This window comes from Lacerta agilis, chromosome 4 (assembly GCF_009819535.1).
Source record: "Lacerta agilis isolate rLacAgi1 chromosome 4, rLacAgi1.pri, whole genome shotgun sequence".
Taxonomy (NCBI): domain Eukaryota; kingdom Metazoa; phylum Chordata; class Lepidosauria; order Squamata; family Lacertidae; genus Lacerta; species Lacerta agilis.
This window is the reverse complement of record NC_046315.1, coordinates 23377913-23392009: the sequence shown is the minus strand read 5'-3', so window position 1 is coordinate 23392009 and position 14097 is coordinate 23377913. Positions and strand designations below refer to the sequence as shown.

Below are 14097 nucleotides of genomic sequence, written 5' to 3'. Positions count from 1 at the left end.
ACTTCATCAGATACATCTAAAGAAGTGGGCTGTAATTCAAACACGAAAAATGTCTGCCCCAATAAATATGCTAGTCTTTAAGGTGTCACAGAAATTGTGCGTGGGGAGGGTACTATATAACAACAGTCAGAAAACATGTCAATCTCTCCAAAATATTGCTGGGACACACACACACACACACCCCTCACATCAGTATTGCCGTGTGGTACATACAGGGGGATGGATTAGTGTATCCCAATGGCCTTGTTATACAAAAACGGCTCATGGGAATAGCCACCTCCCTCAAGATCCACGATTGCTCAGCCTGCAGCTGCGACCGGGGCAATCCCAAGACAAGGAACGAGTGACTTGCTCCTCATGCATGTAGACACAGCCGGGAAAGTCAATCATATGAGCTGCCCATTAGTCTTGGCTCTCATCTAACGCATAAGAATACAGAATGCTCCCCATCTGGTGTGTTGCTTTGTGACTAATTCAAAGGAGATGGATGACATCATGGAGCTAGGAAATGTACTTGCTGTTACTGATCCCCAGGAATAGCCAGCCCTTTGTTGAAGCTGATCTTCACCTGCATTCTCCAGGCTTCTTGCATGTTTCTGGCAGGAATCAAACTCCAAACTTTTAAAAAAGGAACTGGTTTTTCTCTCCCTCCCCACCCCCCTTTTGCAAAGAAAATAAATAGAAATGGTATATAATTAGAGACAGCTGGTTGAACGTAAATATAGTGCGGGAGATATAAGTCTAGGTAAAGAAAATTCAAACGATGTACAACTTTCATTATGGGAGGTAAGGGGTGGCATTGGTTTGTGAGAAATTGCAGACAGCTTTGCTCTTAAGCTTGAATCTTATTTCAAATATGTGCTCAGCATTATCCTCCAATGGCTTTAATTAAATAATTCGTTCATTTGTTCATTAAAATTGTTGGTATTCTGCCTTTTCATAAAAAGTTTAAAGTGGGCAACTGTCACAAAACACAGTAAAACAGTAGTATCAAAACCAAATAATAATAATAATAATAAAAGCTGACAACAGCATATACAGCACCAGAAACTATTAGAAACCAACCAAATAAGCATTCCAGAATGAGAATAATACAGCTTCTTTATGAAAACATCATATATATGTATGATATATACATATGTGTGAGAGAGTGTGCGGAATGACAGTGGACTTTTTTGAGCCCACAGCTGGTGGGGTAGTGCTGCTTCCCTGACCTTCCATCTTCCCCAATGCTGTGGCATATCAGGAGGGGGCGAGGCAGTGGTGAGGGCATCACAGTGCAAATGCACTGGCTGAGCCAATCCAGTCAATTTCCTGTGTAACTTGTAGTTTAACCAGAAGATACAGAAGCCTGAAGGATGGAAGAGACAAAGGAATATTAGTGAAAGGAACATAGAAAAATATGCATTATGGAAAATTGCTTTGCAAACATTATATTAGGCAAAACTGCATACGAAAACGTGCATATTAGGAGAAATTTGCACCCAAATGCGGATGAATTTCTATGAGGACATTTAAAAATAAAAATTGCAAACTGGTGTGGAAATGTACAGAACTGAATTATCAATTTCAGTTTTTCAGATGTCCATATTTGCCCATTCCTAATTCCCAACCCATGTGTTGTTTGACCCTTTCCGTCGTCAGCAACAAGGAAACCCAACTTGCACCCATGGAGCTCCCTCACTGGATCACTGGCAGCCTTTCGCTTTGCTGTTTCCAGCATTCCCGCGGTGAAACCTCTTGTGCTTTGAACTGTACAGTTCAGATTCAGCACTGGCGATTTAGCAGAACTGCTGCTATTGTTTTTAACAGTGTCAGGATTTTCTCCCAGGTATGAAGCATGCTCTGCAGCTTGTTTATAAAGTTAATGGTTTGTTGTTTTTAATTACTTCCTTTGTTTTCTCTAGATTTTCACGGCATTGCCTCCCTTCACCTTGGGAATCTTTGAGCGATCGTGCACTCAAGACAACATGCTTAGGTTTCCCCAGCTCTACAAAATTACTCAAAATGCTGATGGGTTCAATAGCAGGGTAAGAGGCAATGCTTTGCTTTGGGGAGAAGGGGGAGAAAACATTTGGGATGCACTTTAGTTTAAAACTGAGTTTTCAATTTGTACTGTGGCATCCCAGTTTTGTGCAGCTGGAAATGGTTAATTCTTAATGGTCAACAGCAGAAATAGCCAACATGGTCTCTCTAGATTTTGTGAACTACAGCTCCCATCAGTCCTCGTCAGCACAGCCAATGGTCAGGAATGCTAGTGGTTGTAGCATCCTGTAAGTGGGTGCTGTACGTGGAAGCCACTGCAGGCTTCAGTACCTGTAGTCTTCAGTATCACATATGAGCTGGTCCTTGGGGAGCTTTGAGCTGAAGAAGCCAATGAACCCAGAGATCCCAAGTCAAAGTGCATGTTTCCTCCCGTGAGCCATGCCAAGACTCAAATCTCTGAGGGCTGGTTTCATTTCACTCAGAAGTTAAGAAAAGGTAGTGTACCCATGTATACTTAAAGTCTTCCATCTCTTAACTATTACTTCATGACTTTCAAGACAACTTAAGCATTAGTAAGAAGTTCAAGAGCTAAGCCATTGTAAACCCTGGCTTAATTTAAGCCATGAATGTTGACTTACAAGAGCTGGCTCACGTTACCCTTTGAGACCATGGCAGCCACACTATGTGCTGAGCTCATGGTTTGTATTTTGGCGCCCAGTTCCGATGTTGTGCTGGAAGCTGATCTCCTGCTGTGTTCAGTGTGTTGAATTGACATGCATCCAACTCACTAAGTCCTTTGGTAGCATGGGTAGAAACCAACGTGCACTGATTTAAAACCACATCTGCAATGAGTTCAAAAAGTTATGCGTAGAGTTCCAAACTAGAATGTTCACCATAGAACTCACATACTGTACATTACAGAGAATCTCCTAGACCTGCATGTGAATGAATCAGCTCTACAATGTTCCCTCTCTGTGGCACATGCTGTATAACCATTTTTCATGTTTTGTAATGAAATGTTCCCACTCTTTTACCTGCCAGCCTTTCCTTAAGGCTTCCACCCCTCAAGAGATTCTGTGAAAATATTGAGATGACTTTATTGTTCCTGTCAGGTTGAGGTTTTAAAAAGATGTTTCAGGGAGATATGCAGGTAAAATTACACTGATGTATTTTCTTTTCATATTTTAGAGAATTTCCTCTTCTTTCAGCCTCCTTGTTTTATTAACCTATTCATCCTAACAAAGCTTCAGCACTCAAAGCTTTATTTTATAAACAAAATGTGTATGGTTCAAACAAAGAAAAGTTCTGAGGTGGTGCTTTCAAGTTCTGGGGTGGTGATTTCAAGGGATGAATGTGAAGCACCAAATGTCCATCTCTCAAGAAAACAAATTTAGGATTTGGATGTTGGGGTTTTATGGAGAAGGGTTGGTGTGTCTTTTGCTCCTGTTAACTTAATTTTCTTCATTGTTATTTGGCGGGGGGGAAACAGTAAAGGCAGCATTTTACTTTCATATTCTGCTAAATGTCTGAACTGGTTGCATGGTTAACTAGAAGCATTCAACATAGTTATATATAGTTTCATAAAAAAAATAGTTGTATTGTGTAGTAGCACAGGGCATACCCAACAGTCTGATGTGGGGAGATATTTAAGAAACTGGAAAATGGTTTTATAACCCCAGTATATTTTTAACCAAATTTAGGGAGTCTCATTATGACCACCGCCACAAAATGATGAGGATCCAACTTGCCATGATGTGAATTTAAAGCAATTAATGTTTTTATTTAAAAAGTGTGTGTGTGTGTGTGTGTGTTATTTACATAACAGTTATGTAAATAATGGCAGGGAAGCCTAAGCAGCCTCAGACCACAGGAGGTGGGGAGAAGAGATTTGACTCTATCCCTTTCTGCATTTCATGGGAATGCTCCATTGAAGACAATGAGAGCTTCCCTTGAAATGCAAATAGCAGCTTCAAAGAGGCATTTTTTGACAGGACTGGCAAGGTAAGAAAGAGTTAAGCACCCCTTCCTCTCATTGCCCAGCCCTGAGGCTGTTTGGGGTTTCCCACAATTTCTACTTGCATAATAAAAACATGAACACAGACTGCATTTGTGCAAAAAAATGTCAAGGTCTAGTTTTGGCCCTGAGTTTTTAGACTCCCTTGGTCTTTCCATATGGAGAAACCAGCAGAAACCAAGAATCCAATGTAACATACAAACACATTACTATATTAAAGTGGGGAAAGGATAATAGAAAAGAAGAGAGAAAACATACCTGCAATGATGTTTCCCCTCTGCCAAGAAATTTAACTCCAGAAATGACTGTTATTTGTTTTCTTACATCTATATCCCATTTCTCTGTTCTGTTATGGGCTGCAGTCTCTGGGTCTCCATGCAGTAAAAAACAACAACATTAAAAGACAAGTAATTTGACAACCCCTCTTCCCAGGGAACTCTGGGAATTGTGGGGGGAATAGGGGCTTCCTAACAACCCTAAATACCCTTAACAAGCAACACTTCCCAATATTCTGTGGGGGAAGCCATGACTGTTTAAAGTAGCATAGTGATGCTTTAAATGTATGGTGGTACCTCAGTTTTCAAATGTCTTGGAAGTTGAATGCTTCCGTTTTTGAACGCCCTTTGGAAGTCGAATGGCTTCCGCTGAGTTGTTTCTTTTTTTCAATTTTCTCTATTGAATTTGCAGCCTGCACTTTGTGCCTCGGTTTTCGAATGTTTCGGAACTTGAATGGTCTTCCGGAATGGATTACGTTTGAAAACTGTATAGCAGATGGGACCCCCACTTGGATTGACAATTTTTGAATTTTAATACTAGCTTTAGTAGTATTGCTTTTTAAAAAAAAGCCTTTAAAATAAAATTTAATGTTTTGTGTGTGTGTGTGTGTAATGAATCATTTGATAGGGAGTTAAGCAGCCTTTGAGAGTTTGGTCAGCCCCCCTGACTTTCTTGTTTTGTTTCCTTAGGTGTTCTGGGGTCACTGCATCAATGCTTTGATCCACTCCATCATTCTCTTTTGGTTTCCATTAAAAGCCCTGGAACATGGTAAGTGCTTCGTTCTTTCCTGAATGTCAGCCTTTCTGGCCTAGCTCCAATGGGATTGCGGTTCACAACAGGTTGTTAGGAAATTAATCATGGCAGACAGACCACCAGCCTCTAAGCTCAGACATTTATCAACAGTGACCTTCCAAATCTACCCTGTTTGCATGCAGCCTTCGATAGATAGCACTTCCCAACCCCCAGAGATTGTAAGTGTATGATTCAGGGGGTCTTTACATGCAGCTGCATTGATTTAATATTGATTCACACAACCTTTTGCTCTTTTAACGTGATTATTACAATGACTTTATATGTAGTAGACCAATCCTATGAAGACTCCACTTTGTGCTGGCTTTCTGCATGTTACTTCAGTTTATTGAGTGAATGGCTGTCGATAGGAGGAATGTGATAGGAAGTACTTGTTTTGAATAAGTCTCCATAAAAATGACCAGTTAACTCAGTGTAATTGAATGCAACCAGAGTTATATGATTATAGTGGTACCTTGGTTTACAACCATCATTCCTTCCGGAGGTCTGTTTGTAAAACAAAACAGGTTGTAACCCAAGGCGTGCTTTCGCCAATGGGGCTTCCAAATTTTTTTTTGCTCATAATCCAAAAAAAATGGGGGTTGTAATCCAAAACATGCATTTCCGTGTTCGACGTGTTTGTAATCCAAAACGTATGCAAACCAAGACGTATGCAAACCAAGGTTCCACAGTTGTTGTTGTTGTTGTTGTTGTTGTTGTTGTTGTTCAGTCGTTCAGTCGTTCAGTCGTGTCCAACTCTTCGTGAACCCATGGGCCAGAGCATGCCAGGCACCCCTATCCTCCACTGCCTCCCACAGTTTGGCCAAACTCATGCTACTCACTTCAAGAGCACTGTCCAACCATATCATCCTCTGTCCCCTTCTCCTTGTGCCCTCCATCTTTCCCAACATCAGGGTCTTTTCCAGGGAGTTTTCTCTTCTCATGAGGTGGCCAAAGTACTGGAGCCTCAACTTCAGGATCTGTCCTTCCAGTGAGAACTCAGGGCTGATTTCTTTAAGAATGGATAAGTTTGATCTTTTTGCAGTGCATGGGACTCTCAAGAGTCTCCTCCAGCACCATAATTCAAAAGCATCAATTCTTCGGCGATCAGTCTTCTTTATGGTCCAGCTCTCACTTCCATACATTACTACTGGGAAAACCATAGCTTTAACTATACGGACCTTTGTCGGCAAGGTGATGTCTCTGCTTTTTAAGATGCTGTCTAGGTTTGTCATTGCTCTCCTCCCAAGAAGCAGGCGTCTTTTAATTTTGTGACTGCTGTCACCATCTACAGTGATCATGAAACCCAAGAAAGTAAAATCTCTCACTGCCTCCATTTCTTCCCCTTCTATTTGCCAGGAGGTGATGGGACCAGTGGCCATGATCTTAGTTTTTTTGATGTTGAGCTTCAGACCATATTTTGCGCTCTCCTCTTTCACCCTCATTAAAAGGTTCTTTAATTCCTCCTCACTTTCTGCCATCAAGGTTGTGTCATCAGCATATCTGAGGTTGTTGATATTTCTTCCGGCAATCTTAATTCCGGTTTGGGATTCATCCAGTCCAGCCTTTCGCATGATGAATTCTGCAGATAAGTTAAATAAGCAGGGAGACAATAAATAAGCAGGGAGACAGGGTACCACTGTATATATAAGCATTTATCTATATTCCTAAACTTCAGTTTTTCCCCTTTCCATATTGAGAGTCAGCTTTCATGCTAGTCATGAACTTAATTATTAGATCCATTTAGAATATTACTGGTTTTAGGATGCCGTCTTGAGATGTGTTGAAGATTTAAATTGGAATCGATAAATAAATAGTTTCAAAGACCAGCACATTACCAAGTGAAGAACCCTGGCTGCTTTGCTATTCAGGGAGAGGTGGATATAGATCTTTTATCCCTTTTTGTGTTTGAGGGAACACTTTTTAAAACTTCAGATGAAAAGAAATACATCATCCACAGAGATGCATCTCTGACATTGAAATTCTCCAAATGTACCTGGACTTAACCAGATTTCTTCATGGCATTTAAAAACTTACGCACTATATATGGGATTGCATGAGCAACATTGTTCAATTATATCTTACCAGGAAGGCTGGTAATGAGCAGGGATTGGGGGGGGGGTTGTTTCATTTAGCACCTAAAGGCAAACCCACCCAACTCTCACTTTCTGAAACAAAGGAGAACCAAAATACAGCCACTTTTTTGAAATTTGCACTTCTCTGAATTTTGCGATGCAGTTTTCAAGCCAAACAAGCTGCACAAAAATGCATATAGTGGGGTAAAGTGTCCTCAAATATGCCTATACTGGTGAAAATAACATACAAAAATGCAAAATCTGGCCATGCAGAAATTGTTGGGCTCTCATCAGCCCCAGCCACCATGGCCATTGACTAAGGATGCTGAAAGCTGCAGTCCAACAATATCTGGAGTGCCACAGGTTCCCCACCCCTGCTGTATTTATTGAATGAATGAGTGAATGAATGGATATATCACCCTGCAGTAGGTTTCTCCATTGCTGCCCTAGAACATAAATAGTTAAAAACACTAGACCCATGTAGCTGATGGAGACTGATGCTGTGACCATGAAGTAGCTAATTCTCAGGGAAGGGGTGTTCACAACCATCCTGAAGGAGGCAATGGTGGGTCACTTTTGGGGGCAAGGTGATTGAGACGCTGGTGGCGAGCTCCAAGCATGTTTGGATGAAGCTGATTATCTAGACTCATTTCAGTCTCACTCCCAGCCCAGATATGCCATGGAAATGTCCTTGATCACCCGAATTGACTACTGCTGCTATCAAGAGAGGGACAAGGAGAATGCAACCCTGTTGGTTCTTCTTTAGTTCTCAGCAGTATTCAATATTGACAGATGTACCCTCCTGGATCAGCTCTGTGGGTTGGGAGCTAGAGGCACCTTTAGGGTGGTTCCACTCTGAACTGCAGGACCAATAACAAAGAGTGACATTGGGAAACGCCTTCTCTGCTCTACAACACTTTTCTGCTGTGGGGCCCCAAAGGCTACCATTCAATCCCTGATGCTTTTTAATATCTATATGAAGCTGCTGGGGTCTGTCATCTGGTGACTTGAAAGTACCATGTCATGAGTGTTGTCCCCTACAGTATCTGTTTTTAAGTGGCAGATTAAAACACATTTATTTTCTCCGGTTTATGGCTTTGGCTGGCACAAGAGACAGATTGCTGCTCAGTTGTCTGGATTTCTTGAGATGTTTATGTCTGAAGTTTGCAGCCCTTGTATTGATTTGGACATTTTAATAAATTTTAATGAATTGCTGTGGACCACCCTGAGAACCTTTAGATCGAACGGCAGAATGCAAACTTAAAGCATATTAACGGTAATAATAACCATGATAAAATGATAATTAATGATGAATTTGTCGTCGTCATTATTTCATTCAAGCAAGGACATAATTCCCTCTTTCAGGCAGCGATCACTTGCAGATTGTGGCTCTAGGTTTCTGCTTTAGATCAGCCTCACCTTGGCAGACGTGTGTCGCTGGCTGCCATGTTGAAGCGAGATGGTTGTGTAATCCTTCTGAGTTACAGGCCTTTTTGGATTAATTTGAGGATTCCTACAGCTCCCATGTGTTCCTTTTTTCATAGAAGCCCTTCTTTTTTCCTCAGCAGGAACTAAGCACGAATAAACTTGGCTACTTGAAGTATTGCCAAGTTTGGCACCTCCATATGTTAAATTAACACGTATTCACCTTTTTTGTGTACTTACAGACAGGAGAAAGGGTGTTGGAATATAAGATGCCCAGTCCTTTTTTCGCCATTAACACCCTTCAATAGCTTCTTAAGATAGCAGCTGTATGCACCAAAGGGAGGATTTTTGCTTCTCCTCTCTCTTTTGGTAACCTTTGGGGTAAAAAATATCCCCTCGCTTCAAGGGAATCTAAAATAAAAGCACATATAGCAGCACAGTGGCACGAAGATGATGTGGTAACTGGAATTCTTCATCTCCTATAAGATATTTTGATTATTCGTTCTTGGCAGGAATTCCCCCTTCTGCTCAAACAACTCCTAATGGTGGTGGTGTGTGTGGACATTTAATAGCTTCAGCATTGGCTAAGACAGTCATTACACTATTTGCTTCCAATGCGCTGTTTTTGAAAGAGCTTTGAGAAACCCAGTATGCAAAATTTATCCTCCCTACAAAGAGAAATCCAGGAGACGTGTTTCAAAGACACATCAGGCTGTTAAAAGTGCGTTCAGGCTCATGCTGAATGTTTCCCAGTCGCTTGGTTACCTTTCACTACCTTTGCAGAAAGGAATGATGTTGTTCAGGCTGCACCACCAGTTAAATGTGAGCTGGCATGTTTACATACACCTTTTTAATGTTTTTTCCTTAGCTTTCCTTTAATCTGTTTTTTAGCTTGCCCGCTCTCTTTTCTCTTCTTAACCCAATCGCCTCTTTAGTTTTGAGATATTCTGTGAATTGAGATGATATTTTTAAAAATTGCTCACGGTTGCATTTTACTTAATTTTGTTCAAACCGTTTGAAAATCTTAAATAGCCTTTTTTAAAACAAGAATATCTCCTTGGGCAAATGAAATATTTAATATTTGTTATCTTCTTCTTTTTTCCAGATGCGGTATTTGCAAGCGGCCAGAGTGTAGACTACCTGTTTGTTGGAAATATAGTTTATACAGTAAGTTGCTAAAATTCAGCTACAATACTGCACATGGTCTTTGTTCGTGTGGCTGAACTTCTGGTGCTGAGGAAGGGAAAGGAGAATGTTAGCTGCTTTGAGACTCCTTAGGGTAGTGATAAAGCGGGATATCAAATCCAAACTCTTCTTCTTCTCTTCTTTCCCATGAACTGCTATTCCCCAGTATATACCACCTCTGACAGTGGAGGCAGAACATAGCCATTGTGGCTAGTAGCCATTGATAGCCTTCCTCTTCTATGAATTTTTTCTAATCTTCTTTTGAAGCCATCCAAGTTGGTTGCCGTCACTACCTCTTGTGGGAGTGAATTCCCCAGATTTATGATATGGTGCATGAACCTTAACCACATACCCAGGTTCAAACGATATGCTAAGCCAAACCTGGACCTAGCTGCCATGCTGCACTAAGCTAAAATGACCCAGAAGGAGCAAATCAAATGTGAGCTCCTCTCTCAGAGCCAGCATGTTTGCACAGTCCCATTGTTTGACTTACCATCTTGTGAAGAATTTGACTTTGTCCACTTGGCTGAACTGGTGCTGAGCATTTCCCATGATGCCAGTTGTACACGGCAGCACTTTTCCAGGATCTCTAGGCATTCCCATCAGGACATGTATTACACCATTTCGAAAACAGCTTCCTTAACCTCCCTGCTGCACTCCTGAAATGTGTTGAACACACTGCAACATTTAAAAGTAAAACGGCACCTGGTTCCTACATTGTTGAGCTGTAATGTGCTTGTGGACATTCACTAGATTTAGCTATTGCTTTCTTTTTGAAAATCCACAAAGGGCGAAGCAAGTGTGAATGGGAAATGCATGCTGGGCTTAAATGTTTTTTCCCCAACATTTCTCTCTCCCTCTACCTCTGCAGTATGTTGTGGTGACCGTCTGTCTGAAAGCTGGCTTAGAAACCACAGCATGGACAAAAGTAAGTATTATAAATGTTTCAACCAGCACTCTCCCCTTATTCCTAATATTACTGGGCAAAGAAAAGGAAGGCATATATTATACTTATGTAGCACATCAGAGAAGGAAGCCTTCCAATTGTTTGCATACTCTTTGACACACACAAAATATCAGAATGATTTCCTATTACAGTGGCACAATGCAGTGCTATTTGCCACTGTATATTATGCTAGTACATTCAGTCTACGAAAGACTACTGCAAGGACAGCGGTGCACAGACAAACAAACAGACAAACAAGGTGGGAATGCCAGATTGGGCTCCTCCAGTGTGTCCATACAGCCTTAGCGTGTCCATTGCCCTTCCCTAGCCCTGTGCAGTGAGCTGCAGCAATACCAGTGTCAGAAGTGCAACTTCACCACTCTGCCTCACCACACTGGCCGCTACAGATTACATGTAACACATCCCCACGGGGGGGGGGGGAGGATATATTGGTGTATGCCTAGGTGAATGCTAAACTTCCCAGGTTTTCTGCTCTGATGACACGGAAGGGCGATGCAGCTGATTTGTTCATAACTTGGGATCGCTTACGGAAATTAGCAGCATCCTAACTCCCTTCAGCATACCATAACAGGGAAATAAAAATGTGGTAGATGGTGTGTTTTTGTATGTGCTTATGAGTGGAAGAGGAATTTGAGCTGGAGGTGTGAAACCAGGAGGGTGAGGTGTTTTCCTGGGTTATTTATCATATTGAATTTTGGGGGAAAGATGTGGCATAGCAAGTATGTGGCACAACTGCATTGCTCCCTGCCCTTTCCACAATGGAGGGCGAACCTCAAGGAAAATGAAATACCTTTCATATAGGTCCTTGTGCATTGCCTTCAAATATAGCTTAACCAGCCTAAGCCCACCCTTTCAAAAAGTTTATTTGCATACAAATCGTATTACTTAGGTATACGGTGCCTTTTTAATTCTTACTAAATGCTGAATAGCATGATGCTTCTCATATCTAATTCCACTCCCCATGACTGAAAATACAACAGTTACTGACCTTCTGCTATCAGGACTCAACCCCAAAAGGCTCTGGTGAAGCATTTTGAAACACACACACACACAGAGAGAGTAATTTTGAGTAGTATTTAAATTTCCTTTTCTTTTTTAAAAACTTAATATGTAGGTGTGCTGCCGTCATGCTTTTTTTTTTTCTTTTAAGTTGCCTTTTCTTCTAAGCCCACTTCCCAGTCTCTCACACACCATCGCTGGCAAGCCTTATTGTTTCAGCTGTGGCTTACTCACTCTGGGAAAGACTTCCTCCGAGCACTTGAGAAGTATTGAGAGCGTGCCATCGACTTAAGCCTCACCTCCATCATCGGGTGGATTGGTTACATTCGGCTTAGTCTCAGGAGTGAGAAACTCTCGCTGCTGAATGAGAGGATAGGATAGAGGGAAATGAAACGCTTGGATAAATAAAATTTGAGGGGGAGAGCACAGTAGCCGTTGCTCAATGCAGCAGAGAAGAAAGGTCTCCAGTTTTTTGCATGTTCTTCGACACGCACGCAAGTTCAGAACTGTTTGCTATTACGCTGGAGCAAAACAGCGCCATTTGCCACGGCGCATTATGCAGTCTATGAAAAGCTACTGGGCCGCAGAGGCTGATACATTAGGGCAAATGGGACACTGCCTCACCAACCTCAGCCTGCCCTTGGTCAGCCTCCACATCCTGCTTACAACCACCCAGGATGTGACTCTACCTGTCCACTTCCTCCTCCTCAGCTCTCTGTATTGGACAAACAGGCCAAACCCTACGCCAAAGGATAAATGGACATAAATCTGACATCAGGAATCACAAGACAGAGAAACCAGTAGGAGAACACTTGAATCTCCCAGGACATTCTATACAAGATCTCAAAGTAGCTGCCTTACTACAAAGGAATTTCAGAAATAGACTGGAAAGAGAAGTTGCTGAATTGCAACACATTACCAAACTTAAAACCATGGAGAGACCTGGTCTGAATAGAGACATTGGATTCTTATCTCATTGTACATGACAAAGCTATCTTTAACCTTCTCACCCCTTGTTTTTTCCTGTAAGACCAATTGCAGTCGTTAACAGTCGTCTGCAGGTTTACCACACCTATCAGCCAACCACCCATTCCCACCACCCTTCTGAGTAATACCCCTCCCCACTCTCTCACTATATATAAGGGTCTGGTGACTCCTGTTTCAGTGCATCTGAAGAAGTGTGCATGCACACGAAAGCTCATACCAAGAACAAAATTAGTTGGTGTCTAAGGTGCTACTGGAAGGAATTTTTTTATTTTGTTTTGACTACGGCAGACCAACATGGCTACCTACCTGTAACTGGAACTCCTCCTCCTCAGTTTCAGTGTTGCCCTTGTAGAACTCAGCCAGAAGGAGGATGGAGACAAAGCTGCACCTAGTTGGCTCTGGCTGTCATTGGCCAAGGCTTCAGCTCCACCTCCTGTGGGTCTCCTTGCCTTCTATTCATGCCTGTCCCAACAGGCCCCTTCTGTGCCAACTTTTAAATACCTGTTAAAAACCTTTCTATTCTGCCAGGCCTTTCCAGGCAATTAAGACTACACCCTTCCCCAATGGTTAGCTGGTGCCTGTTTTTAACATTTTTGTGGCTTTTTATGGTAGCTTGCTGTGACTTGTTTGCCAAGCAGTCTAAAGTCACTTGCATCCAACGGGCTGTTCACTGTTACAGCAGATGAATCTTGATTATGATGATAATAATAATAATAATAATAATAATAATAATAATAATAATAATAATAATAATAATAATAAATTATACCCCACCACTCTGTGCGCCTCCCGACAAAATATTAAAAAAACATCAAACATTAAAAAGTTCCCTAAACAGGGCTGCCTTCAGATGTCTTCTAAAAGTCAGATAGTTGTTTATTTCCTTGACATCTGTTGGGAGGGCGCCACCACCGAGAAGGCCCTCTGCCTGGTTCCCTGTAACCTCGCTTCTCACAGTGAGGGAACCACCAGAAGGCCCTCGGCGCTGGATCTCAGTGTCCGGGCTGAACGATGGGGGTGGAGACGATGGGGGTGGTTAAACATCCAGAGCAGTCAAGTCCTGTTATATCAAATGACTTTCAGTTAGTAAGGCTTGAGGGTGTGGTCAAGTTGCCTGGATTGGTCAGGGCAACGACCACTTGCGCTCTGGACTCTTGCCCCTCTGGGCTGATAACAACTTGTAGGGAGGGGACAGGTGGCTGGGCCAGGGATGTGATTAATGCCTCCTTGTGAGAGGGGGTGGTCCCTGCTTGCTTAAAGGAAGCAGTTGATTCTGCCTGTCATCAGCTCTGGCTCCGCCCACTGTTGGTGTCTCAGCCAGTGGATGCCAGTCTGAACTTCAATTAACTCATATCAAATTTCCTGCATTGGGAGGGTCTGGATAAGATGACCTT

General features: G+C 42.1%; 1 protein-coding gene across 1 annotated transcript in view; it reads left to right on the top strand.

Annotated features, from left to right (window-relative positions):
• ATP8A2 (ATPase phospholipid transporting 8A2) overlaps nucleotides 1-14097 on the top strand; it is a 318542-nt gene that overhangs the window by 200515 nt on the left and 103930 nt on the right. Inside the window, exons 29-32 of the mRNA XM_033146356.1 lie at nucleotides 1908-2030; nucleotides 4966-5044; nucleotides 9671-9732; nucleotides 10622-10678. Coding sequence (XP_033002247.1) covers nucleotides 1908-2030; nucleotides 4966-5044; nucleotides 9671-9732; nucleotides 10622-10678 — 321 coding nt within the window. The remainder of the gene's footprint in view (nucleotides 1-1907; nucleotides 2031-4965; nucleotides 5045-9670; nucleotides 9733-10621; nucleotides 10679-14097) is intronic.